Consider the following 25,950-nt stretch of genomic DNA (forward strand, 5'->3'; position numbering starts at 1 on the left):
CCTTGTCCTGGACAGCTGGGTGCCCCCTCCCCCAGGCCACCAATGACTCACATCCCCACCCTCCAGGCGGCCAGCTTGGGCACACACAGCCTCCTTTCAGCCCCTCGGCCTCAAACACACTAGCTTAGTCTTCCCTCCCTGGCGCCTCCCCCTCGGCGGTGAGTAGGCCTGCCCTCCCGGCCTGGCAGCTCAGCCCTATGGGGAGGCCAGGCAGAGGCCTCCCTCCTCTCTGCAGCACAGGCCTCCCTGTCTCTCGTCACCCGGCTCCTGTCCAAGCCCTGAATGCCTGCCTTTTCATGGCCCAGAGCCTGACCAGGTGCATTCTGGGCAGCCCTGCTCCCACCACTGCCCTCCGGGTAGCTGTCAGCCTTGGTGCTGCTACCACGGAGGGGACAGAGCCAGAGGCACCGCTGAGACTCTGGCTGAGACTCAGACCCCCTAAGTCCCTCCCAGGCTCTGGTCAAAGGTCTCCCCAGGTCGACAGAGACTCTTCTTCACACACACAGGCTCTTCTACCCTCCCACCTGCTTCCCTAGCAGCCCTGGTTAGCCTGGCCAGGCATGGGGTTTTATTATTCCCATTTTACAGAAGGAACAATGGAGGCCACGAGAAAAGTCAGCCTGTTGGTGAATGGCAGAGCTGGGACCCAGTCTCGGTAAAGACGGGTTAATAACATGATTGGCCTGGCAGAACTGCAGTGAGCACGGTGAGGTGCTGAACCAGGTGCCCTGAAGAAGGGATCTGCAAGTGGGCTCCATGTGACAATGGTCACAAAAGCAGTTCTCGGCTTTGTACCCAGCACCCCTCCCTTCTTTTGGTAACAGATCTCCTCCCTCTGGTCTCAGGGTGGTCCTCCAACCAGGCCGGGCCAGTCAGTCCCTTACGCCCCCTCCTGCCCTGACACCATGCTTGGTCCCAGGGACGGGCCTGTGACCTGCACTGGGCCAGTCAGGGCTCTGCCCTGGGGAGTGGAACTGGGAGAGGGACACCCCTTTCCTCTCTGGTCACCAGGCTTTTGAGGGTGTGACTCTGAACATATCAGGGAGTGTTGTGCCACAGGCACCCCGTGACTGACAAACAACAACAAACAACATACACAGCAAACAGAGGAACAGGAGTCTCAACAGGGCTGGAGTCCTGGATCTAGAGGCTCTGCGGTCAGCAAAGTATTACCCCTCCCACAAAGCTATCCTTGCTGTAACCCCCAGAACCTGTTACTATGCTAGGAAACAGGCAAAAAGGATGCAGATGCAGTTAAGGTTATAGACCTGGAAATAGGGTGGTTAGCCTGGTTTATCCAGGTGGGCCCAATCTAGTCATAAGAGGCCTTGAAAGCAGAGAATCTTCTCTGGCTGGAAGCAGAAGGGAGCGTCAGAGAGACTCCAGGTGTGAGAGGCATTTGACATGCCTTTACTGGTTGTGAAATATAGAGACCCACTTGGAACCTAAAGACCAGAGAGGCCTCTGGGAGCTGCAGGTGGCTCCCAGTTAACAGCCAGCAAGGATTTCAGAACTTCAGTCCTGTAACCACAAGGAGCTGGATTCTGCCCATGATCTGAATGAGCTTAGAAGCAGATTCTTCCCAGAGCCTCCCAGTAAGAGCCTACCTGGCCAACACCTTGATTTTGACCTTGTAAAATTCTGAGCAGAGAAACTAGCTGAGCCAACCTGGGCTTCTGACCTACAGACGTGTGAGAAAATAAATTTTGAGCTGCTAAGTTTATGGTAATTCGTTACTGTAGTATTAGGAGGATAAAATAGGGCCTGAGAACTAGTGGCACCCTGCCTCCCCTGATTGGGTTACAGGAACCAATAATTTTTAAAAAAATAAATTTTTTAATTTATTTTATTTATTGGCTGTGTTGGGTCTTTGTCACTGTGTGCGGGCTTTTCTCTAGTTGCGGCAAGTGGGAGCTACTCTTTGTTGCAGTGTGCGGGCTTCTCATTGCGATGGCTTCTCCTGTTGCAGAGCATGGGTTCTAGGCGTGAAGGCTTCAGTAGTTGCAGTATGCAGGCTCACTAGTTGTGGGCACCAATAATTTTTTGTTAGTGGTTTTTGTCACTCACCCACAACCAAAGACTCTGGACTTTGCCATTTTTGTTATCTGCCTCATTCACTGTTTCCCAAACAGCCTGCTTTCACAGGTGGGTAGGAGATGGGGCACCCAAGCCACCACTGCACAGGCTTGGGGACACAAAGTGGGTGGAAGGGATAGACCCTCTTGGACCTCAGAGCCTTCAAAGGTCTGAGGCAGTTCTTCCAGAAGCTCAGGTGGCCCAGCTCTGCCCCTTTCTCACCAAGCAGGGCTGAGGTCACTGGGGAGAGGTCCAGCACCTGGGAGCCAGGGATGAGTGACTTGTCTGAGAATTTTCTATGGTGGCTTGGTCAAAACTTGTGAAGGTTGGCAGGGTCAAAAGACATGGGGGGGGCTTCTACAGTGGTGCAGTGGTTAAGAATCTGCCTGCCAATGCAGAGGACATGGATTGAGCCCTGGTCAGGGAAGATCCCACATGCCTCAGACCAACTAAACCTGTGTGCCACAACTTCTGAGCCCACATGCTGCAACTACTAAAGCCCACGTGCCTAGAGCCCAAGCTCCACAACAAGAGAAGCCACCACAATAAGAGAAGTGCATGCACCACAGTGAATAGCAGCCCCCACTGTCTGCAACTACAGAAAGCCCGCATGCAGCAATGAAGACCCAATGCAGCCAATACAAAATAAATAAATAAATAAATAAATAAATAAATAATAAAGACATAGGGAGTTGTGGTCCAAGGTGGCGACATAGGAGGTGCCTGAGCCCACCTCTTCCCAGGAACACACCAAATCTACGTCGACCCATGGAGCAGCTCTCTCTGAAAGGAACCCAGAAACTAGCTGAGCGACAGCTACGCATTGAGAAAATGGGAAAATACCTACACTGAAAGGATAGGAAAGTCTGAGACACACTGTTGCCGTATACTCCACCTGTGGTGGAGTGACATGGACCAGGAGGGAACTCACAATTCCCAGCTTCTCTCTCAGGAGTGGAGAGTTTGGACCCCAGTCTAGTGTGCCAATTTCTAAAACTTCCACCTGAGGGAAGAGCCCCCAGAACACCTAGCCCTGAAAGCCAGACTATAGCAAACAAACAAACAAAAACAAACAAACAAACAAACGAACAGTTCTTAACTGGCTATCCCCCCAGGGCTCTCCTATCAAAATTCCAATGGTATTTTTCACAGATATAGAAAAAATAGCCCTAAAACTTGTGTGCAACCACGAAAGGTCCCAGATTACCAAAGTAATCTTGAGAAAGATAAAGTTGGAGGAATTACACTTGTGGTTTCAAATTATATTACAAAGCTATAGTAATCAAAACAGTATGGTATTGGCACAAAAACTGGCACAAAAACAGACACAGAGATCAATGGAACCTAATAATGAGTCCAGAAATAAATTCATGGATATGTAGTCAATTAATTTACAACAAAAGAGCCAAGGCTAAGAATATACAATGGAGAAAGGATGGTCTCCTCAATAAATGGTGGTGGGAAAACTGGACAGCCACATGCAAAAGAGTGAAACTGCACCCCTATCTTATACCATACCCTAAATCAACCTAAAATGGGTTGAAGACTTGTATGGATTACAACCTGAAACCATAAAACTCCTAGAAAAAAACATATGGGGTAATCTCCTTGACATTAGTCTTGGCAACTTTGTGGATTTTTTTTGGATTTGACACCAAAAGAAGGGCAACAAAAGCAAAAATAAACAAGTGGAACTGCATCAAACAAAAAGCTTCTGCACAACAAAGGAACCATCAACAAAATGAAATGGAAACCTATGGAATGGGAGAAAATATTTGCAAATCATATATCTGATAAGGGGTTAATATCCAAAATGTATAAAGAACTCAAACAATTCACTAGCAAAACGAACACGCAAACAAACAAAAAATCTGATTTTAAAATGGCCAGAGGAACTGAATAGACATTTTCTCAAAGAAGACATCCAGATTGCCAGCAGGTACATGAAAAAGAACTCAACATCCCTAACCATCAGGGACATGCAAATTAAAACCACAATGAAATATCACTTCATACCTGTTAGGATGGCTCTTATCAGAGAGGAAAGATAACAAGTGCTGGTGAGAATGTGGAGAAAAGAGAACCCTTGTGCACTTTTGGTGGGAATGTAAATTGGTGTAGCTACTATGGAAAATAATATGGAGGGTCATCCAAAAAATTAAAAATAGAGCTACCATTTGGTCCAGCAATCCCACTTCTATTTATATATCCAAAGGGAATGAAAAAGGTTTCAAAGAGATATTTGCACACCCATTTTTATTGCAACATTATTCATAATAGCTAAGATATGGAAACAACCTAAGTGGCTGTCAATGGATGAATGGATAAAGAAGATGTCACACACACACACACACACACACACACACACACACACACACACACACACACACGAATCTTATTCAGCCATGAAGGAAATCTTGACATTTTTGACAACATGGATGGAACTTGAGTGCATTATGCTAAGTGAAAAAGCCAGACAGAGAAAGATAAATACTGCATGATATTGCTTACACGTGGAATTAAAAGAAAAAGTCAAACTCATAAAAACAGAAAAGTGGCTGCCAGGGGCTGGGGGTGGGGGAAATAGGGAGAGGTTGATAAAAGAACACAAACTTTCAGCTATAAGATGAATAAGGGGACTTCCCTGGCGGTCCAGAGGTTAGGATTCTGCGCTTCTGCTGCCAGGGGAGAGGGTTCAATCCCTGGTCAGGGAACTAAAATCTTGCAAGCTCTGTGGTGCGGCCAAAAAAACAAACAAACAAAAAGGTGAATAAGGTCTAAGGATCTAAGGTAAAACAGGGTGACTAGAGTTGATAACACCGCATTGTACAGTTGTGATTTGCTAAGAGAGTGGAACTTAAATGTTCTCACCAAATCAATCAATCAATCAATCAATCACTCAAACACTCTGAGGTGCTGGATGTGTTAATTAACTAGATGGGGGAATCTTTTCACAGTGTGTTAGAAAGTCTGTATTACCAAGTCTGACCATACCAAGTGTTATTGAGGATGTGGGACCACTGGAACTCTCATCCACTGGTGGCGGGAACGTCAATCAGTGTGACGCCTTTGGAAAACAATTGGGCAGTTTCTCAATAAGTTAAACATATACTTACCACACAACCCAGCCATTCCACTCCTAAGTATTTATCAAAGAGAAACAATACTCATGTCCCTACAAAGACTTGTGCATGAATGCTCACAGCATCTTTATTTGTAGCAGCTAAATAAATCAATGGTGCTATTGTAAAATGGAATACTACTCAGTAATAAAAAGGACTAGGACTTCCCTGGTGGCACAGTGGTTAATCTGCCTGCCAATGCAGGGGACACTGTTTCAATCTCTGGTGCAGGAAGATCCCACATGCTGCAGAGCAACTAAGCCCGTGAACCACAACTACTGAGCCCGAGTGCTGCAACTACTGAAGCCCGAGCGTCTAGGGCCCGTGCTCCGCAACAAGAGAAGCCACCACAATGAGAAGTCCAGGTACCGCAATGAAGAGTAGCCCCTGCTTGCTGCACCTAGAGAAAGCCTGTGCACAGCCAAGCAACGAAGACCTAAAACTAAACTAAACAACTAAACTAAACTAAACTAGGCTAAACTAAACTACTAAACTAAACTAAAATTTAAAAAAGGACTAAATTCCTGATACACACCACAACAGGGATAAATCTCAAAATATTTATGCTGAGTGAAAGAAGCCAGACCAGAGAGAATACCTGCTGTATGGTCTTAGTGTATACATAAAGGTCGGGAAAATACAAACGTGCCTTAATGACAGAAAAATCAGTTGCCTAGAGATGGGGGCGAGAGGAAGGGCGAGGCTACCAGAGGCTGAAGGAAATGGTTGGGGTGATGGGTCTCTTCACTCTGCTGCTTGTGGCGATGGCTTCACGGGTGTTTACCTCTATCAGAGTTGATCATTGTGTACAGTTGACAATTTACAGTTGATTGTATGTTAACGATAACTCAATAAAACTGTTAAAAAGAAGAAGCGACTCGAGGGCTCCTTGAGGGGCTTTGTGGTTTGTGGGGAGGAGAGCGGAGGCCCAGCCAGGAGTAGCTCTAAAGATGAGGCTCAGGGGGGAGTCCTGGTGCTCTCGGGACGCAGACTCCAGGCCATCGGCCCTGCCTGGTGCCTGCTGCGTTCAGGTGTGCTGTGCCGGCCCCACAGGACACTGGGGAGCCGCCCGGGCCCTCCCTACCCTTCCAGAGCTCTCGGCATGGATCCCCAGGATGCCTGTGCTGTGACGGGAGCGGGTGGGAAAGGTCTTCTGGGAGCTGGTGTCCTAGCAGCGGCCCAGAAAGGAATGGTGGTGCATGCGGAAGGGCAGGCGGGGACCAAGGCACGCGTGGGATGTCGGCCAGGGAGGGGGAGGCAGGAGCAGCCCAACCCTGTGTCTCCTGGGGGCGAGTCCCTCCCCAGGAGCCCGCAGGGCCTTCCTCCCTCGCAGGTGTGGGTCCCCCGACCCCAGCCTGGGCCTGGTCACTCTGCTCAGCCCCTTCCCCCTGCACCCCCTCCATTGCCTGTCTGCCGGCCTTGTTTGCCTCCCCCAGCACAGGGCAGGGTCTCAGGAAGCCAGACTCTGCCCAGAAAGTGATAACGCAGACATGATGGGATTCACATGTCAGGGGGCTGGACCCCTGCCCCAGTGGAGACCCCCGCCTGCTCCGGGCACTGTGGGAGAGTATCCCTTAGCCAGGCATAAGGGGCCGACATGATCCTGGCCGGCGCTGAGATGTCCGCCGCTCCAGCATTGCCAAGACAGGCTGTGCGCAGACACAGTGACAGTGGGCCCCGGAGTTGTCTGGGCTGCAGGCGGCTGCCCTCCTGTGCGGCCTCCCCTCAGGCTTGAACACGGAAGGAATGAAGCTGGGAGACCCGCCTTTGTGCTGACTTTTCCCGCCCCCTTTCAGCTAAGGCGGCTATGGGAAGATGAAACCCCACACCCAGTCAAGCTTCAGGAAGCTTCCAGAAGAACAAGGAGAGCTGCGCTCAGCTCCCCTTCCCCCGCTATTCCCCATAGACAGATACCCCTCTAAGCAGCCTTGCGCTCCCTGCAGGAGAGCAAGGCCTTTGGCAGTGGAAGACGGAGCTGGTCTACTTCCAGAGAAGCCAGGGGGCCAAGGGAGGCCTCATCTTCAGGGGTCCCCCAGAAGTAAAGGTGCCCCCTTGCTTCTCAGTGGCAGCTCCTTTCCCATTCCCCATGCTGTCCTGCTCTCCCCATCAAAATGGGGAGGGAAAACTCTGACGGAATCATTTCTTCTTTGACTAGGAGCTTCCTCTCTCTGGGATTTGTGGCTCAAGCCATTTTGGCCCCGTTGTGTGTGGACCACAGTTCAGAATCAGTTTGGTCTTGGTTTGAGGCTGATCTTAGCCCCAGGATACCATCTTGGTTCCCAGAGTTTATGGAGCCAGAGGCACCAGGACAGAGGGGAGGTCCCCTCCGCCCCTCTCTGCTTAGACTCTCTTGTTGCCGGGTGGCGTCCCTGGTGCCCTCCCATCTTCCCGAACTCTCAGTGGCTGGAGCAGGGGCTGGAAGATTGGCCAGAGCCCCGGGAAGATGAGAGAGGAGCGCTGGGAGGAGGCCCGTCTGTGAGGGGTGGCGTGAGGGGCAGGAGTGGATAAAAGCATTTTCAGAGCCAGGGGTCCCATGATTCTGGAGAGTAGGACCCAGGATCTGTCCTTAACATGGGAGGATCACTGCAGGTGTGGGGGAGCCACTGATTATAGATGTCAGAGAACCAACAAAGGAGAAAAGAAAACCCAGTCCTGAATCTGATGCTGTAACAGCAGAAGCTGACCAACGGAGGCGTGAGTGAGGGCAGGGGGGCTGAGCCTGGAGCCCTGCGCTGGGAGGTCTGCTCTAGGGCGCAGAGAGAGGGGATAAGGACAGGGCTGTTCGAGAGGGGCGCCAATGGCAGTGAAGGCATTTAGGTGCACCCCCTGACCCACCCTAGGCAGTAGTGATGGTACCTTACCTCCTGGCAGAAAACTTTTTTGTTATCCACACTGTTGTGCAGGATAAAGGTGGTGGTGTGCTTTATCCCAGAGCCAGACTAAGTTTCTGAGAAGATGTATTTAACTACAACTATGACCTTGGACTTTTCAGTCCAGTTTGCTTGGCCTGCTGCTGCTCCTGCCTTACGGTGACCTCAGAATCCTTGCAGGAACCCTGACCCTCGTGGCCGAGGCCGTGGAGGGAGTCTGGTCCTCAGCAGACCGTGAGCTTGGTACCGCAGTGGCACCCTCGGCCCCACCTCTGCTCCCTTTGCTGAGTCCCCACACCTGGCCTCATGGTCGCCTCTCTTGGCCCCTCCTAGTCTTGCGTTTACACGTCACAGAGGGGACCCTTGTCATTTTGAAAAAACACTGCAGGTGGAAAGTTGTTCTCTCAGAAATGAGGGATGAGCCGTTTGGAACTTCATGAGGGGGATGTTTGTTGCTGAAGAATCACAAGGGATCCAGCCAAACTGTTGCAGGAAGGAAGACCCCTACCAGGGCCCGAGAGGGGACTTTCGTCTAACACTCGGAAATGAATTGTCCGAGGAGACACATGTGCTGACAAAGGAAGAGACTTTATTGGGAAGGGGCGCCTGGGCAGAGAGCAGGAGGGTGAGGGAACCCACGAGGACGGCTCTGCCATGTGGCTCGCAGTCTCGGGTTTCATGGTGATGCAGCGGGTTTCCGGGTTGTCTCTGGCCAGTCATTCTGATTTAGGGTCCTTTCCAGTGGTGCGTGCATCTCTCAGCCAAGATGGACTCTGGCGAGGAGAGTTCTGGGATGTGGGTAGGACGTGTGGACTGGCATCTCCTCTTGAAAGGTCAAGACCTTTCCCGTATTCTTCTGGTTGGTGGTGAGCTTTAGTTCCCTATTGTAAACTAACTCATGCAAATTGTTATTGTCTGCCTGGCCAGGGTGGACACTTACAATCTGTGTGTTTCCCCTAACAAAACGATGTTTTCTTGACCCGAGGCAGAAGGGGAAGAGCTGCAGCATCAGGCCACACTTCCTGCGGGTCGCGGTGGGGAGCATGGGTGTGGGTGGGTGGGAGGACAGTTGCACATGAAAAAATTCAGAAGCAGAGCTAGAGATGCTCTTCCCCAGCCGCGAAGAGAAGGAGGGTTTTGAAGGAAGGCTGGGAGCCCTGTGGCCGGCGGAGCCCGACAGCAACCAGAAGTCCAAGAGGGTGGGTCCCTGGTTTGGTTTCAGATTGCAGGGTTGTTAGTAAGTGACACCCGACCTGAAGAATCAGTAAACAAACAGATAAAAAGACAGGGATTTATTGGTGGTTTATTGGCCCAGATAAGCAGGAAAGGTCAGGGTATTGCTGAAGACAACTGCAAACAGGACTCCACCCGGGGAACCAGCCTCTGTCTCCTCCTCTGTGGCGCCTAGTTCTCTCCTCCTGCAGGAGGGGTCGCCGCTAGCGTCTCAGCTTTGCCATCCAGAGGGTCTGACTGGCGTGGCTCAAGTCCACCCCTCACCCTCCACGACTTCAGTGGGGCAGGGGCAAGGCAGAGAATGGGATTTCTGTAGGGATCACATGGTGAAGGGGGGAGGGGAGGAGATGCCCCTGCTCGGAGGGAGGTCTGCTCAGGCATCCCATGGTAGCACCCCAACTTCTGATCACTAAGGAATCCCAGGCACAGGGTGATGGCCCCATAGATGGTGCAGCAGAGCATCCCGACGTCTTAAAGCCACGTCCAGATGTTGGGGGACGCCGCCCTACACCCCAGCTTTGGTGGTGCCTCTGGAGCCTCTAGGTCACAGCTCTCCCTCGCCAGCTGCCCCCTACACCTTTCTCAGTACTTGATCCTCCTTGAAGTCATTGTAATGGAAATGCCACTCCCTCCATTCTTCCCCACTCTTTGCAGTTGCCAGGACAACAAAGGTCCGGTTGCCTGGGTGCAAACTCCCTGGCTGCTAAGAAGAGGGTCTGGCCAGGCCTGGCTTGACCCCCTTTCTGGTGATGGGGGAGCTGGTCTCCTTGACGTTCCAAGGTGGTGCAGTGACAGCCAGGTTCCTACCTCCTTCACTATTTCCATGAGTCCCCCCTCAGGGTCCTCGAAAGCTCAAAATTCTCTTTTTGCCTCCCCCCCTCCCACTTCATGCCCTTTCAGGAGGGAAAGTCATGGACACTGACTCCCTGCCCGGGAACCCACGCCCAACATTCCCCCAGCTTCTGGGTCCCTCTGCCCCGGGCAACAGTGGCCTCATCTGTGGGGCTTTGGGCTCAGAAACCGGGTCCCCCCAATGATGGCACAGCCGGGAGCCCCACACCAAGCCATAAATCGATCCTCAAGGCCCAGGGCCAGGGTGCTCCCAGGAGGCCCCAAGCCCTTCAATCATGCCGCTTCCCAGCTGCGACCCTGGAAGACGGGCCTTTGGCCTGGTGCTAGTGTCCCCCAGATCATGTCCCAGCCACTTCTGCCCCACTCTTTTTGCCTTCAGCTCAGGCAGTTCATCCAGGCTCTGTGCCTGTCTCCTACTTGTGCAACCAGGTCCCCAGTACACCCAGACCCCTACCCAGACCCAGTGACTTGTAAGTCACTGCGGCCCTCGGCCTGGCTTCTTCCTTGAAGATGCTGTTGTCCGACTTCAAGCCTGGCCTGTGTGCTGCCCGGGGACCTGCAGGTGCGAGGAGGGCATCCACTCTTATTTCCCTCTCAGCCCTACCAGGGCCGCCACCTGGGTGTTCCAGAACCAGAACGCGAAGTCCTAGCAGTGTATCTGGGGCGCCCTCCTGACCCCCTGGGAGGGTGACCCGCATGGTGACTGGCAGGCAGGAGCAGTGCCACCCCCTTAAGCACACACAGCAGGTGTGTTTCCAGGTGGCACAGAGACAGCAGACGTGCAAGCAGCAGCAGTGTGCCAAGAGGGAGTGTGTTCGAGGACACCGAGGGTCACCAGACGTCACCCTGTTATTACGTGACCCAGGAGAAAGGCTCCATGCCAGCTCCTGAAGGGTGAAGGCCCGGAAGCGGAGTGATGTAGCTGCCACCTGTCCCCCACCAGTGCCACCCTTTGGGCTTGCCATTCTCGGGGGCACGCACCGCCCAGCTCCTTCCAACTTGCCCCTGATCCACCTAACCTTCTGCCTCAGGTTGCAACCTGCACACGCCGTAACAATCGGCTCTGCTGTTGGGGCGGGGGAGCCCTGGTTTGTCGTGTTTGTCAGTTTCTGTGGTGTGTGTCCCCACCACAGCCAATTTCAGGCTACCCAAATGATGTCACTGAACACAGACTTGGCAGGGGGGGAACAGCAGGCCTCGTTACAGCCCGTCTCCCCCACGCAGGTACCACGGGTGTACGTATCCTCCAGCATGCGCTCCTAGCCCGCCTCCTCCCCGGAGACTGTCTCTGGCACCAGCCCCTCTTCTTTCTCTCACCCCTGGTTCTGCCCTAGGTTTTTTATTTCTCCAGTTTCCTCCTCTGAGATCCCATCCATTCCCAGGCGTCAATGGACACCTTAAAGAGATGACTCTGTGTAGGTCTCCCCAGGCCTGATTTTCTCCAAATGCTACAACCTCCGCCTGGAAATCTGCCCATGACTTCCATCTGGTCCTGGTGCCCTGCCTTGAATGGTGGCTGTCTGCGAAGACCAGGGATTCTTCCTAGAAGACGGATGGCAACGCGCAAGGCAGTGGAACTTCGTCTCCTGCTGCACGTTTAGCTAAGCTACTCTGTGACGTTGCTGTGGCATCCGCTCCGTGTGGCTAAGCAAGCCCACAGGGGCCTTGAACCGACCCGGCCCTCTCACCCGTGCATTTAACAGCCTGCAGCTACGAGGGAAGAGTACGTTCCTGACAGGAAGGACTTCCTGAGGGGCCGAGTGGGAGTCTCCCCCATCTCCCAGGACCTCCCCGTGTCCCTCCATCCCACCCCCCAGGAGAGCCATGTACCTCCCCCTGGGACCGTGAGTACGTAGCTTCTCTTCTGCACGTTCCTTTCACTGGGGCTCCATCCAACCAATGTTAATTTAACAAAATCACAACAGTCCACAAGCCAGCGTAGAGCGGCCCTGCAGGATACGTTTGTTGAATTGAATTAAAATGGAGAGGTCTATACCATGGTGGAAAAACCATGCTGAAAGATTTGGTTCTGAGACATGAGGTAAGTTCTGGACGCCCACTCTGAGGTAGATTGCCGCGGTCCTGTCGGATTTGTTTCTGTGTCCTTGTCGGTCCCTCTGCACAGACGTGGCCTTGGCCGTGTGACCGTGTGCTAGCCAGTGGCACCAGCAACAAATGTGATGCAAGTAGAAACCCGAGCAGCACGTGGGCTTAATTGCTCTCACTGCAGTTGCTGCCCCGAGACCGCCACGTGAGCGAGCCCGAGCTGACCTGCTGGAGGATGCACCCAGGACTCAGCCCGGCAACTGCCAGACATGAGTGAGGCCCATGACTGCCCTCTGATCACGGACGTGCACCTGGGTCCAGCCAAGCCCAAGAGAGCTGCCCACCTGGGCCCAGCCCCCACTGCTGAGCCTGATAATTGTGAAGCTAATAATTGTTGTTTTGAGCCATTAAGTTTTGGGGGTAGTTTGTTACCTGCAGAAGAGAACTGCAGCATTCCTTAGGACGACTCCCCACAGTGTCTGGAGAGCTGAAGATGGTCTGGCAGGCAGGCCCAGCCACCCCCCCATCCCGCCCCCCTTTCCTGGGAGGCCTCCTGGGATCCTCCTGGGACCCAGATGCTGGGTGAGGCCAGTGAGGCATTCACCTTGCACACAAAATGTAAGGGGTGCCCCCAAACTCGAGATAAATAATACTTTAATGCAGTTCAGCAAACTAAGGCTTGTGCGCTATTTTTGTAAATAAAGCTTTATTGGAATCGGGGTTGGGATTAAGGTTCTGCAAGCAAGGTAGGGTCACAGAAGCACAGATCACACCGCTTCTGTTTTTATTAAAAGTTTGATAAATTTTGTCATGGATTTTTTTGCATTAATCTTATTTATTTGTGCTTTTTTTTTTAAAGTTCCCTTGATTTGGGCCAGATCCTTTCCAGCCTACCGAGCGAGCCTGGTATCTGACTGGATTCCAAACCCCTACCAGCCCAATACATTCCCACCAAGGGTCATAATTTAAGCTGTTGCCGGACATTTATATGTTGTTGTGAAGGAAACAAATGAGATCAAGTCCTACTCAGGAGAAATTAGGGGCCAGTAACCAGAGAGCTGGGGTCAGCTTCCAGGGGCACAAGGACTCTTCCTGAAGCCCCCCCATTTCTCGAAAGTTCCAGACTCCTCTCCATGGCCACCCTGGGTAGGTTTCATGGACAAATCCTAGGAGCTGTATGATTTGGTTTCCAGATGACCTGTGAAAACGTTTTGGTTTATTTGTGTGTTTGATTCCCGCCCCCGTCAGATCGTGTTCATATCCAGTTCCCATCAGGCCAGCAGATAGCTGGACTATTTACGCATGAATTGTCAGTATTTTACAAAGTCTCTTTTGCACCATCAGCCTTGGGATGTGGAAGTGTGTGTCTGCAAAAGGGCTCTCCCACAGGCCGAGACCATATTTACTCCCTGGAGAACCACCTGGATGACACCTGGTAACCTCAGTGTAAGTCTGCCCACACTTTTTTTTTTTTTTACCCCAAATGGCCAGACATCTACAAATCAGACTTGAGCTCATCTGCAGGCTTGGGGGGAAAACAGAAATCGCCCTCCCATCAGGGAGACTGTGGGTGGTAACGAATAAGTTGCCGACTCCCTCTGGATTGTGGAGATGGGGCTGCTCCCACGCCAAGGCCGGGCAAGGCTGTGCCAGTCGGTGGCATCTGAGGAATTTGAAGGGAGCGGATTTGCTGGGGAGAATGGGAGAAATTTTTCCACGATATCTCTCTGCTGTTCATCTACAAACACTCTCTGCCTTTTCAAGGTTTCACGGCAGAGCACCTCCGTTTCAGGGACCCAGTCTCTGCTTCTCCTGTTTGTCCATATCGACAACACTGAGAGAAGCGTTTGTGTTTTCCCTCTACGCCTCCAGAGGTCAAGCCAGGAGTCCAGAGGGCCTGGAAGCAGACATTCCCAAGAAGGCAGGGCAGTGTGCGTCACAACCTTCTTCCCTAGGAACAGAGAGAGGCTCACACATCTCCAGAGAATCAAGATGGGCCAGTCACATGACCACAGAGGACTAACGTGCCCAGCCTGGCACCACTGCCAAGAACTCATGAGATTAACCCAGGGTCCCCGCCCAAGATGTGTTTCCGGTCATTTCAGGGGTAATCTGGCCTCTTGCCTGCTCCAGTGTTCTTCCGTGTACCTCCTCTGCCTGCTCTCCTGGGGAGTCAGAAGCCCATTGAGAAACGCAACACTTATCCTTTATTTACATCCATGGGCTCACAAAGATGTCTCCGCTGATGGGCATGGCCAGGGTGGACGGACTGCCTGGGGGACAGCATGTGATTTTATTCATACCACCCCCCCCACCCACAGGCCCTCTAAATACTGATAATCTTATTTGAATATTTCTGTTTTAGGAGAGGTCAAACCCTGCTACTAGCTTGGGTAACACTGCTGGCTCTGCAGGAGAAGTTTCTTCCTCTGTCCTGAGACATGGGCCCTGATGTCATCCATGGCAAGAAGTGAGCACAGGCCTCTCCAGTGGGGACCAGTCACACGGCCAGTGGCACTGCTTGTGCTTACGGCTGTAACAGAGGCAGGGAAAGGGCTTCAAACTGGTCAACCTCTGAGTCCTTAAAACACATGTGCAGAAGCATGGAACAGCCGTATTCTCAGCCATAGAGGGGAACATACCACATTCTTACCAGATTTTAAAAGAGAAAGAACATACCAAGTCTGCTGCTCAGGCAGCTGGCTTGAGAATGTTTCTATTATTGTAAATTCCTTCTGTTTCCTCATACTTGGTCTGGGTGAGGAGGACCAGTTTCCACTGAGGCCAGGGTCCCGTCTCTGGCCCAGCCGTCTGGCTCTGGCTCCTCTGTACGAGCTCCTGAGACGAACGAGAGGGACGGACTCATGGGCTCGGCCCTGCTGCGCCCCGGCTGGGTGCTGGGGGGAGGGCGGGCAGGAAGGGCAGCGGCAGGACCCTGGGGCATGGGCTGCGGTCGGCCTGTTCCTGGATGCCTGGAGGGCGGTCCTCCTCAGCTCCTGAAGCCACCTGGTAGCTCGTGGACAACTGTCTCTTCACATCTGTCCCCTGCAGCTGCTGGCGGGCCGAGAGCAGAAAGCTGGCTGGTCACTGGGCAATGGGACGGTGACACCGGGCAAGAACCCATCCTCACTTCCTGGAAGACTGGCTGCCTGGAGAAGAAAAGCCAGGCAAGCTGCCAGCAGCAGGCCGGTCTCAGCACAGAGCCCCCTCTGTCCCACACAAGCCCTCCTTTCAACAGGCTCTGTGCAAACAGGACACTTCCCTCCCGGGTCACTTGCTCTGTATCCGGGCCTGACTCGGTGGCCATGCTCTTTCCTCACAGGAAGCAGGCTGCCTGGTGTGGGGACTCAGTGAGCTCCGCTGGCAACAGCTCCTGTGTTTGTGGAGGCCGCAGGGACGTGTATCCGCTGCAGTCACCCACCCCGCGCGGCCGCCCAGACCGGCAGCTCCCGGGGGCTGCTATTGTGGTAATGTGAGCAGGGGCGGTGCGGCCTGGAGGCCGGGCAGGGATGGTGCGGCCTGCCTGCCTCTCTCTGGGCCACGATCTCCCTGCACTTGCTGGCGCGGAAGCACCGCGGTGGGGAGACGGGGCTGGGGCTCTCCTGTGTGTTTCCCAGCAGACAGGCGCTGAGAGAAGAGGGCGGGAGGGCCACCACCCACTCCCCCGCCCGCTGAGGGCTCCTGGCCTGAGCGCCCAGGGCCCCGTCAGGAAGAGAGGGGGGTGGCATGGTCACAGGACTGCGTACATCCTGAGTGTGACTAATTTTGTGCCCCTTGACATTCTTTTGTTAGGTTTTTCTTTCGTGTTCCCTTACTTTCAGTAAAGCCGTTCAGAAAGGTCCAGGCTCAGTTGGGGAGAGGTGGGGCGTGGTCACCTGGCCGACTGGGAGGGGGCAGAGAGGGTCTCTACTGTGAGCAAAAGGGCAGGAGGGTGGCCCCAGGCACAGAGGGGGGGCCCCTTGGGCCCACCCCAGTCTTAGTCTCTCTGGCAGCTCCTCCGCCCAGCCTGCGAGGAAGCACCTGCTCCTGTTTGATTTCGAAGCTGCCCTGAGCAGTGGCTGGCTGCCTCGCACCAGAAGGCTGGTTCGGGTTTCAGGGCTGACCTGCAAGCCCCACGCGGGGGGATCTAATCTCCGAGTGGCACTGCCTGGAGGTCTCACTCTGCCAGCTTGTGTATGAGCTGCTGAGGCCAAGGGCAATTTCATAAACAGAAAGATGAATGAAGAACCAGTCCCTGGGGCAAAGGAAGCGGGCAGCTAGGGCTCTGGTCCTGTGGGGAGGGGAAGTGGGCCTTGGTCTGGTGGGCACAGAAGGAGCACGAGTCAGACGGGATAGCCCAGTGCCCTTCCCAGCAGGCCGACTTACTCTGCAGGCTCCTCGTGGAGGATGCTATGGAGCCAGGGCGGCTGGCCTGCTGAGGGCCACACGAGGAGAAGTGAGGGGCCAGAGCGGATGCCTTGGCCTTGGGTGGGTTCAACTCCAGGATCTCCGGCGTGCGGGGGGCCCAGGGCTTGCAGGAGAAGTCTGATGTAAATTCCCTGGAACAGAATGTGCAATAAAGTCACAGGAGGAAGGAAGGATTCCCTTTTCTGAGCACTAACATGCCAGGCAGACACTGTCCTGGGCATGGGCTGTGGGTGGGGTAGAGCAGGGCGCCCAGAGGCGTAAATCCCTGCCCCACGGAACTCACACCTGAGGGCAGAAGGGAGATGTTGAAAGGGAAATAGATGCTAAGGAGGAGATGAAACAAGGAAGGGGAATAAAGAACCTGGGAGGATATTAAAGTGTTAGATCAAATGGCCAGCAAAGGTGTGGCTGGCAGAGTGGCGGTCCCCAATTGTGTCCATGTCCTGCTCCCTGGAACCTTACATGACAAAGAGAAATTAAGGCTGCAGATGTGAGATTATCCTAGATTACTGGAGTGGGCCCAAGGTAATCACAGCGGTCCTTAAGAGTAGGAGAGAGGCAGAAGAGAGTCAGAGGGACAGGTATGGCCACGGAAAAAGGGCACAGACACACAATCTGCTGGCTTTGAGGACAGAGGAGGAGCCATGAGCCAAGGAGGGCAGGAGGCCTCTAGAAGCCAGAAAAGACAAAAAAGAGATTCTTCCCTAGACCTCCAGAATGTAACCTGTCCTGTGGACACCTTGATTCCAGCCCACTGAGACCCGTGTAGGACTCCTAACCTACAGAACTGTAATATAATAAATTTGTGTTTGTTCAGGTAACTAAATTTGTGGTAATTTATCATAGCAATTGGAAATTGATTTCAGATGTGGGTAGCCTGGAACGGCCTCAGTGGGAAGGTGACATGTAGCCCCCAAACAATCCTGTGAGGCAGGCATGACAACCTCATTTTTCAGATGTCAAAACTGAGGCTCCAAGTTTGTAAACTTTCCCGAGGTCACACACGTAACAAGCAAATAGGGAGGCCAAGATCTGAACCCAGTGGTATCTTATAGCCAGCCGTTCTCCAGACGCCCTCAGGACCCCAGCCCGACAGACGAGCTTCACAGGGACAGGAGGCCATGCCTTAGCGCCCACAGCCACTGCAGCTGGGGTTTGGGATGTGATGCCTCCACCCAGCCCTTTGCTCTGGGGCTGTCTTTGAGCTATACGCATTCCCACCTTGACTTCTGGGGCCTTTGCTACTTATATACCCTTTTTCCTGACAGTAACTCTGAAGACTGGAGTCCCGGGCTGTCACTCAGGGTTGTTTTCACCACTGAATGAGCAGATGTAAGCTCAGCTCCCAGCAGGCAGCAGGCGTTCCTAGTCTGGCCTCCCTTCAGTAAGCAGGTGTCTCAGTCTTTGGGCTGCACATAGTGGGTGCACAGCAGACATTGTTAGCTTGGTGAGTGAGGGGTCCCCCTACTGCACCACCAGGACAAGGACATGCTGGCCAGCCTCAGGGCTGAGGACTGTGGGAAGTGCAGGATCTGGTGGCCGGGGAGTCGAGTGGGGGCCCAGAGGGTGGGCTCGCTGGAAGGGCCTGGACTCTCAGCCCTGCTGCTCTCTAGCTGGTGACGGAGAGTGGGCCAGGCTGCCGACATTCTGGGAGCCTAAGTTTCCTCATCCGTATAATGTTCTCTATAGGACAGCTCGGAAGATTCAGTGTGGTTGTGCTCCGGGCCCAGCTGTGGTAAAGTGCCCCGTAAACGGAGGTTGCAGCTCTGGGGAGTGAGACTTGGGAGGAAACTGCATAATTTTTTTTATTCATTTCTACATGCCTCCCATTTTTTACATTGAGAATCTATTACTTTAATAATCAGAACTATGAAATTTAAATATCTAAAAAGTCTCCGAATGCAAATTTAGAAATAGACTGGCAGACCTTATACTACATATAAAATAGATAACTAATAAGGACCTACTGCACAGCACAGGGAGCTCTACTCAGTACTTTGCAGTGGCCTATATGGGAAAGAATCTAAAAGATATACGTATACATATAACTAATTCACTTTGCTGTACACCTGAAACGAACACAACATTGTAAATCAACTCTACTCCAATAAAACTCAAAAAAAAAAAAAAAAAGAGACTGGCATTAAAACTGCCCATACTTTAGACAAGAAATCTTTCATGCCAGGTTGAAAAGGATAGAGGAGATTTAGCCCTATGACTTTTCTTTAAACTTTAATTTTTTTCTTTAAAAAGTAAATGTATCCTTATGTCACTCATGACATTGTTCCCTCCAGGTGAAGTCCCTAAGAGCAGCAGTTTGGTCTAGTTGACCTTTGGTTAGGGCAAAGGTGTCATAAATTATGGTATGCTGATCAGCTGAAAGAGTATATAATCATTATAAGTAATAAAGATGGGCACTACTCAGGCATATGAGAGAGAACAGAATAAGGCTGAACGCAGAGTAGCACGTGAGTCTGACTGCAATTGTGTGAAAACAGGCATGAACCGCTAATATTTTTCTTACACATACAAACTTTTCATACGGGCTACGGAGGTGGTTTTCCTTTAATATTATTTGGTTCAAATGATTTTTTTTCTCCTATTTTGCTATTCTAATTTACATATATACACATATTTACTTTTTCCTTTCTTGACCTCGTGGCTTTTGGGATCTCAGTTCCCTGACCAGGGATTGAACCTGGGCCACGGCAGTAAAAGCCCTGAATCCTAACCACTAGAGCACCAAGGAACTCCCTAATTTTTATCATTGTTATTGCGGTAAAACATACATAAAAACCTTGACGGTTTTTAAATGTAGCCCCATCACATTTTAAGAAGGAGCAAGTGCGAGACGCTAGTGAAAACTACTGAGGCGAGCCCTGAGGCTGTTCCTGGCAGCGGTAATGGCAGAGGGTCAGCCTTGGGTCACCTGGGGATGTCCCATCACACGGTCATGGAACACGGTAGCCAGATCTGGAGGGGCTAGATGTGCAGGCCCAGGAGGGCAGGAAGGTCGCACGGGCAGCAAGCTCGAGCTGCAGGGTCGGGGCAGCTGAGGTGAGCTGCCAAGAAGTGAAGGGAGAGAGAAGTCTGGGCAGCCGGGCTGGGAATCTATAACCTCCCAAGCCAGGGCAGCCAGGAAAGGGCCCCATCCTTTCCGAGAGCAATCTGGCAATGCATGCGCAAACCCTTCTGTGCAGGTTAACGTTATGTGTCAGCGCTGCTGGGCCCTGGCACCCAGGTATCAGATCAGACATTGTTCTGGATTATTTCTGTGCAGGCAGTTTTTGGATGAGATTAACATTTCAATAGATGGACTTTTTTGGTATTATTTTTGGCTGCGCCACAAGGCTTGCGGGATCCTAATTCCCCAACCATGGATTGAGCCCAGGCCCTCAGCAGTGGGAACGCAGAGTCCGAACCACTGGACTGCCAGGGAATTCCCAGTAGGTGGACTCTGAGTAAAGCAGATTGCCCCCCAGAATGTGGGTGGGCCTCATCCAATCAGTTTTGGATTTTGAACTTGCCAGTCCTCTGCAACCACATGAGCCGATTCCTTAAAATAAATCTCTCTGTGTACATACTTCTTGTTGGTTCTGTTTCTCTGGAGAACCCTGACTAACACACCTTAAAAGCCAGCCTCTTCTTTGCCCTAGGACATGACCTTTGTTTGTCCAGGGTAGTGTTGTTGCTGGGGAAAGAGCAGCCTCAGACAGAGGCTCCCTCTGGCTGGCTCTTCCCTTTGGCCCTGGAGAAAGGGGCCCTTGGCAGACACCAGGGCGCCACCCTTTGGCTTGGCAGAGCCCCCGCTCCATGAGGTTCTCTACACCCCCCTGGGGGGCTGCAGGAAGTGCTTGTGTTGACGGAGGGTGCTGGCCACTGTCACTGAACTCTGCAGGCATGATGGCATCAGGGTCCCCCGGAAAGGATGCTGTGGGAGGCAGGGATGGATGGCTATCGGTAAGGGTCAGCTTGGCCCCTGAGTGGCCCCAGCCCCCTTACCCCCCAGAATGGTGAGCTCAGCGGTCTGGGCAGCCAGAGTCAGGAAATGGTGATGGTCTGGCAGGAGCTGAGGCCAGATTAGCGCAGAGCAGAAAAAGCACGTGGAAATAGCACATGGATGGCAGTCATCTACGACTTAGAAAAAAGTAATCTACTACAGGAATACGTAATGCTGGGTCCTAGTAAAAGCTAAACTTCAATATATTGGTAAATTGGGAGGTGCCTGCAAGGTAGGTGATTATTTATTAGAGAAGCCTGGCCCGCTTACATCATCTCTGCTTATCAATAGGAACATTGTGTTGGAAGGGAGTAGCAATGAAAGGCTTCTGGAGATATTTAATCTTTATTTGTGTTTGGAATGCTGCTAAGTCATAATCCCACAGCTGAGATTCCCACGGCAGAGGATCCCCGTCCCTTTGGTTCTCCAGAGGGAGCTTCCATCTGCATTAAGAGACAAATGAAAGCGCTTGGGGTTCCCCTAAGTGGACCCTGCTCATCAGGGTTCATAAATGGCTCTTGGTCATTGCTGTGGATATTCCATCTGGGCTGCAAGAAAGCCCAGAGAGGGGTGGGCAGGCTGGGGAGAGAGCATGCCAGATGAAGGCAAATTTCACGTGTGTACAAATCTGCACGTGTAAATACGCAGCCATGCCCCCCTGATTTCCCTGGCCTCCTGGTTCTTAGCTTGCAGTTTCTTTTAGCTGAATGCACTGTATATGTCATCATGAGCTGTTATACATCTTTTTGGGACAAATGTGAGGGAAAAACATGTATGCAGACATAAAGTCTCTTTCTTCCTTATTTTTAAAAAGCCACCATACAGGTGGCTGGACAGGAATTTTGACACTGTTTGCTTCTGATCTCGGTCTGGCACTGGTGGACACCTGTGCCGCAGTGAGAGCTCCGACTGGAGGAACCCGCTCGCTCGCCTGCCCTTGGGCCTCACAGAGGGAGTGTCCAGGCAAACACCCTCCTGGTCCAGCTGGGCATCTTTGCATCTCTGTGTGGACTGTGTGTCAGCACCTCGCGGAGCGGGGCCTCAGCAGATGGCAGGCAGCTGATGGGTGGGCAAGGCCATGTGACAATCTGGGCAGCACGGCCCTTCACCTTCCCAGAGGTGATGGCTGGAAACCAACCTTGCACATTCCAAGGTGCAGGTCAGCCCCTCCAGGTCTGGAATGACAGGTTTCCCGGGGGAGCGCCTTGGCTCTTCTTGGGATAAATGCCTTTTTTTTTTTTAAAAAAAAAGCATTTTTATAGCCTGGTTAACAGCTACTCAAAGCTAAGGATTCTAAGAAACGGATAGAAAAAAGAAAAGGAAAACTTGATCATGGGGAGGCCGTGGGATGGTGGGGTCCAAACCTTTTAACTCCTGGCTTCCAGGAAAGCAATTTCACAGCAAGACCAGTTTCTGGAAGCCTCTGGAGCTGCAATTATCTTTACACCACCTCAAAGTCAGGGCTAAGCAATGAGGGCTACCATTTCATCTACCAGTGACCCACACCCAGAGCTCTAGGGCCTTCCTTCCACCGCAAGCAAGGGCCCACCCAGCCAACTCATATTCTGGGGCCAGAGGTGGCCCTCCCCCTACAGAGAGAGAGGGAGAGGAGTTGTCAAGGCCAGACAGAGAGCCACTCTCTCCTTCCCTTTCTCCTCCTGATTCATCCAACCCATATTTTGAGCATCTGCCCTGGGCCAGGTGTGGGAGCACAGGGACAAACACCCTACACGTGGCCCCTGTCTTTGAGGACAGCGGGAGACAGTCTCGGAGCACGTGACCACACAGTGAGCTCCATCTCTTACACCCTCTGCCCAGTAGAGACACCCAGGACCGCTCCCTCCCCAGTCCAGGTCCCAAGGTCCTGCTCGCTCATCCCCACACAGCTCTGCTGCCCCGAAGCTCTGGCCGCCCTTGTGTGCCTGACAGCAGGAGCAGGAAAGGAAGGTGCAGGGACACTGCCTGCCCCAGTGGGGTGGGCTTGCACACTCTCCCCTCCCCTCCTCTCTCCAACGTTCCCCCGCAGTGGGTGCCGGCTCTGCTAGGCCTTCTGCCTGTTCTTAGGGACGCTGGCAGCGCCGGGTGTCCTGTGTCTTCTAGAACTCAGCAGGAATCCCTGTTTCTGCGGGGTTTCCATCAGTGGGAGCCTGTAGGGAGGCAGGTAGGCCCCCATGTGGGGAAGTCCAATGGGCTGGTTTCTCTGACTCCCCTACACAGTGAGGGGGCCACACCTGCAGGAGGCGGGTGGCTTCAGGCCTCAGGGGCCTGGAACGCGGGGCCTCCCCGCATCTCACCCAGCTCCCCAAGGCCCCGCTGCTGAAGGAGCTGCTGATCTGGGCAAGTCAGCCGTGACCACAGCTGAGGTGAGGGCCTGCTCATTGCTGACACAGTAACAGAAGGTCTTTCCCTAGTCTATGCAAAATTCCTCTAATTCAGAGGCTCCAAGGGTGAAGTCACATTCAACACTGACTCTAGCCCAGTGTCTCCGTGCAGGAGCTTGGCTTCTCTGTCTTGAAACACTCAGCCCGCAGGGCCGCTGTGTGAGGAGGAAGTGGTGGGCGGTGGTCAGGAGACAGGTTGGGTCTGAGCCCAGGGCATGGCCCCTCCCCCTGAGCAGGTTTCCTCAGATCTGGAAGAAGGGGCCTATGAGATTATTAAAAAAAAAAAAAGTCCTTTCCAGAGTCTAAAGAATCCCTAGTAGCCCATCAAGTGCCAGTTTGTACGCATCTGGTACAGAGGAAGAAAAAACAACTTTTATCTTCTTCTTGGAGGTTCAGTTTCTGTTTTAGGAAGCTGACCTCTGAGCCAAACCATTTTACTGACCTCATTCTTCATCTCTCTCCCCTCCATACCACCTTCTCCAAAAGCAAACTGCTAAGATAGGACACTGACCTCAAATTACTTCAAATCACACACCCTCCCAAACATGTTCACCTAGCAGATCTTAAAACTAGTCGCTTGGGCATGTTTATAAGTTTTTCTCTCCTTCTGGTCTGACAGCTGATAATTCTCAGGAGGCAGGTCCCTCCCCTTGGGCTCTGAGGTTATCAGGCATGGTGACCATGCTCCCCTGAGGATCTCAGAACCACACTTCAGATCCCAGCAAAATGCTCCTTTGCTTCCACTGTCAGAGGCTAGGCCTCAGAGAAGCCTTCCCAGGACACCTCCCCATCCCTACCTGGTGGTCTCTCCAGTGTCCAGGGCACGGGGCACCTCCCTAGGCTGGCTCGGGGCCCCCGCTGGGGGCAGGCGAGCCTCGCCCTGACGTCCTGCTGGCAACCACTCTCCCGGCCTGGCATTGAGGGCAGCTGCGGAAGAGGAGAGAGAGCTCAGTTGACTTCTGCTCTGGAAGCTCTTTAAGGATGCTCTTTACTGGGTTGGGCCCTGAAGCCAAGAAAAGCACACACCCCAGGCTAGTCCTTCACAGCTCCCTGGCGCCTATGGAAGGGGATTTGTTTACTTGTGCAGCTTGGGACCTTTCCAGATGACCACCTGATGTACTTATAACCTGAGGATGCAATGGGTGCCCTGGCTGGAACGCATGCAGCACAGGAAAGGACAGACCATCGGCTCTGTTGTCTACCACCCCGCGCCCCTGCATCTTCTCCCTCCCCTGCCCCCCACCCCCGCCCCTCGCGGAAAAGCCAACAAAACCTGGAATTGTCTCCTGGGCCCCTGCTTGGCACTAATGCACAGAGGCCCAGAGGAACACTGAAAAACTATTCATGTTTATTTGAAATCCAAGTTCAACTGGGTGTCCTGTATTTTTATGTGCCAAATCTGGCAACCCCAGAGGTGGGGCTCTCTTTGAGCTGCCCCAGGATCCTTCAGGCCTGAATCCCTGTCTTCTCAGAGGGGCAGGAACCTCCCTAATACCACCTAGCAAGGACCAGGTCACCTGGGTCACCCCAAGATCACAGGGAGTGATGGGAGAAGCCCCAGATGACACTGCCAAGGATGCCTCCCAAGGGTCTGGGGATGGGCCTGTTCTGTATTTCAAATGACACGGACCCCTCCTTCTCCAGCCCTGTTTCTCCTCCTCTTGTTCCTACAGCAAAAGGGGTCCATGTCACTCTCACAGCAACACTGTGACAGAGTCTGGATTCACTGCTTCCTTAATCCAAGCTCCTTTAAGCTCTTCCATTAAAAAAACAAAACAAAACTCTCTAGCATCTTTGCAAGGTGGCCTCTGCTTTATCTTAAATATAAAGAATCTTCCCTACCTAAATAGCCATTTCTCCAAAGAAGACATACAGATGGCCAACAGGCACATGAAATGCAAATCAAAACTACAATGAGATACCATTTTACACCAGTCAGAATGGCCATTAAAAAGTCTACAAATAACAAATGCTAAAGAGGATGTGGAGAAAAGGGAACCCTTCTACACTGCTGGTGGGAATGTAAGTTGGTGCAGCCACCACAGAAAACAGTATGCAGTTTCCTCCAAAAAACTAAAAATAGAGTTGCTGTATGATCTGGCAATTCCACTCTTGGGCATATAACTAGACAAAACTATAATTCAAAAAGATACATTCACCCCTATATTCATAGCAGCATTACTTACAATAGCCAAGACATGGAAACAACCTAAACGTTCATCAACAGATGAATGGATAAAGAAGACATGGTACATATATACAATGGAATACTACGCAGCCATAAAAAAGAATGAAACAACGCCATCTGTAGCAGCCTGGATGGACCTAGAGATTGTCATACTAAGTGAAGTAAGTCAGAAAGAGAAAGACAAATACCATACTTACATGGTACAAATACACATACTCACTTATATGTGGAATCTAAAATATGACACAAATGAACTTATCTATGAAAACAGAAACAGACTCACAGACGTAGAGAACAGACTTGTGGTTGCCAAGGGGGAGGGGAGTGGGGCAGGGATGGACTGGGAGTTTGGGGTTAGCAGATGCAAATTAGTATATATGGAATGGTTAAACAACAAGGTCCTGCTGTACAGCAGAGGGAACTATATTCAATATCCTGTGATAAACCATAATGGAAAAGAATATAAAAAAGAATATATATATATATAACTGAATCACTGTGCTGTAGAGAAGAAATTAATGCAATATTGTAAATCAACTATACTTTAATTAAAAAAAAAAAAAAAAGAATCTTCCCTGCAGGTTTCCTCAAACCCATAGCAAGGGGGCACAGTTTTGACTTCCAGATAACTCTCTTTTGACCCAAACAAAGACTCTGCTTCTGGTACGGAACCCAAAGGGTGGCTTTATTTACAGTCCACACTGGACAGTCTCCACCCAGAACTGGAACTGGAACTAGAATTTCAGGCTTCTCTGATCTGCTCTTCAATGGACAA

At 52.0% G+C, this 25,950-nt stretch overlaps 1 protein-coding gene across 8 annotated transcripts in view; it reads right to left on the reverse strand.

Annotated features, from left to right (window-relative positions):
* Nucleotides 1–12,920: 12,920 nt before the first annotated feature.
* ARMC9 (armadillo repeat containing 9) overlaps nt 12,921–25,950 on the reverse strand; it is a 150,412-nt gene continuing 137,382 nt past the window's right edge. Inside the window, exons 23-26 of one of the 8 annotated variants that reach the window (XR_009055080.1) lie at nt 23,785–23,914; nt 16,565–16,737; nt 14,879–15,037; nt 12,921–14,732 (exon numbers count right to left, since the gene is read on the reverse strand). Coding sequence is in view for 4 of the 8 variants with exons in the window: in XM_057745322.1 (XP_057601305.1) it covers nt 15,232–15,371; nt 16,565–16,737; nt 23,785–23,914 (443 nt within the window). In the remaining 4 variants the exon portion in view is untranslated. Of the gene's footprint in view, nt 15,372–16,564; nt 16,738–23,784; nt 23,915–25,950 lie in introns of all 8 variants that reach the window. The other 7 variants (XM_057745323.1, XM_057745324.1, XM_057745322.1 and 4 more) reach the window with 7 other exon arrangements.

Source organism: Hippopotamus amphibius, chromosome 8 (assembly GCF_030028045.1).
Source record: "Hippopotamus amphibius kiboko isolate mHipAmp2 chromosome 8, mHipAmp2.hap2, whole genome shotgun sequence".
NCBI classification, from domain to species: Eukaryota; Metazoa; Chordata; class Mammalia; order Artiodactyla; family Hippopotamidae; genus Hippopotamus; species Hippopotamus amphibius.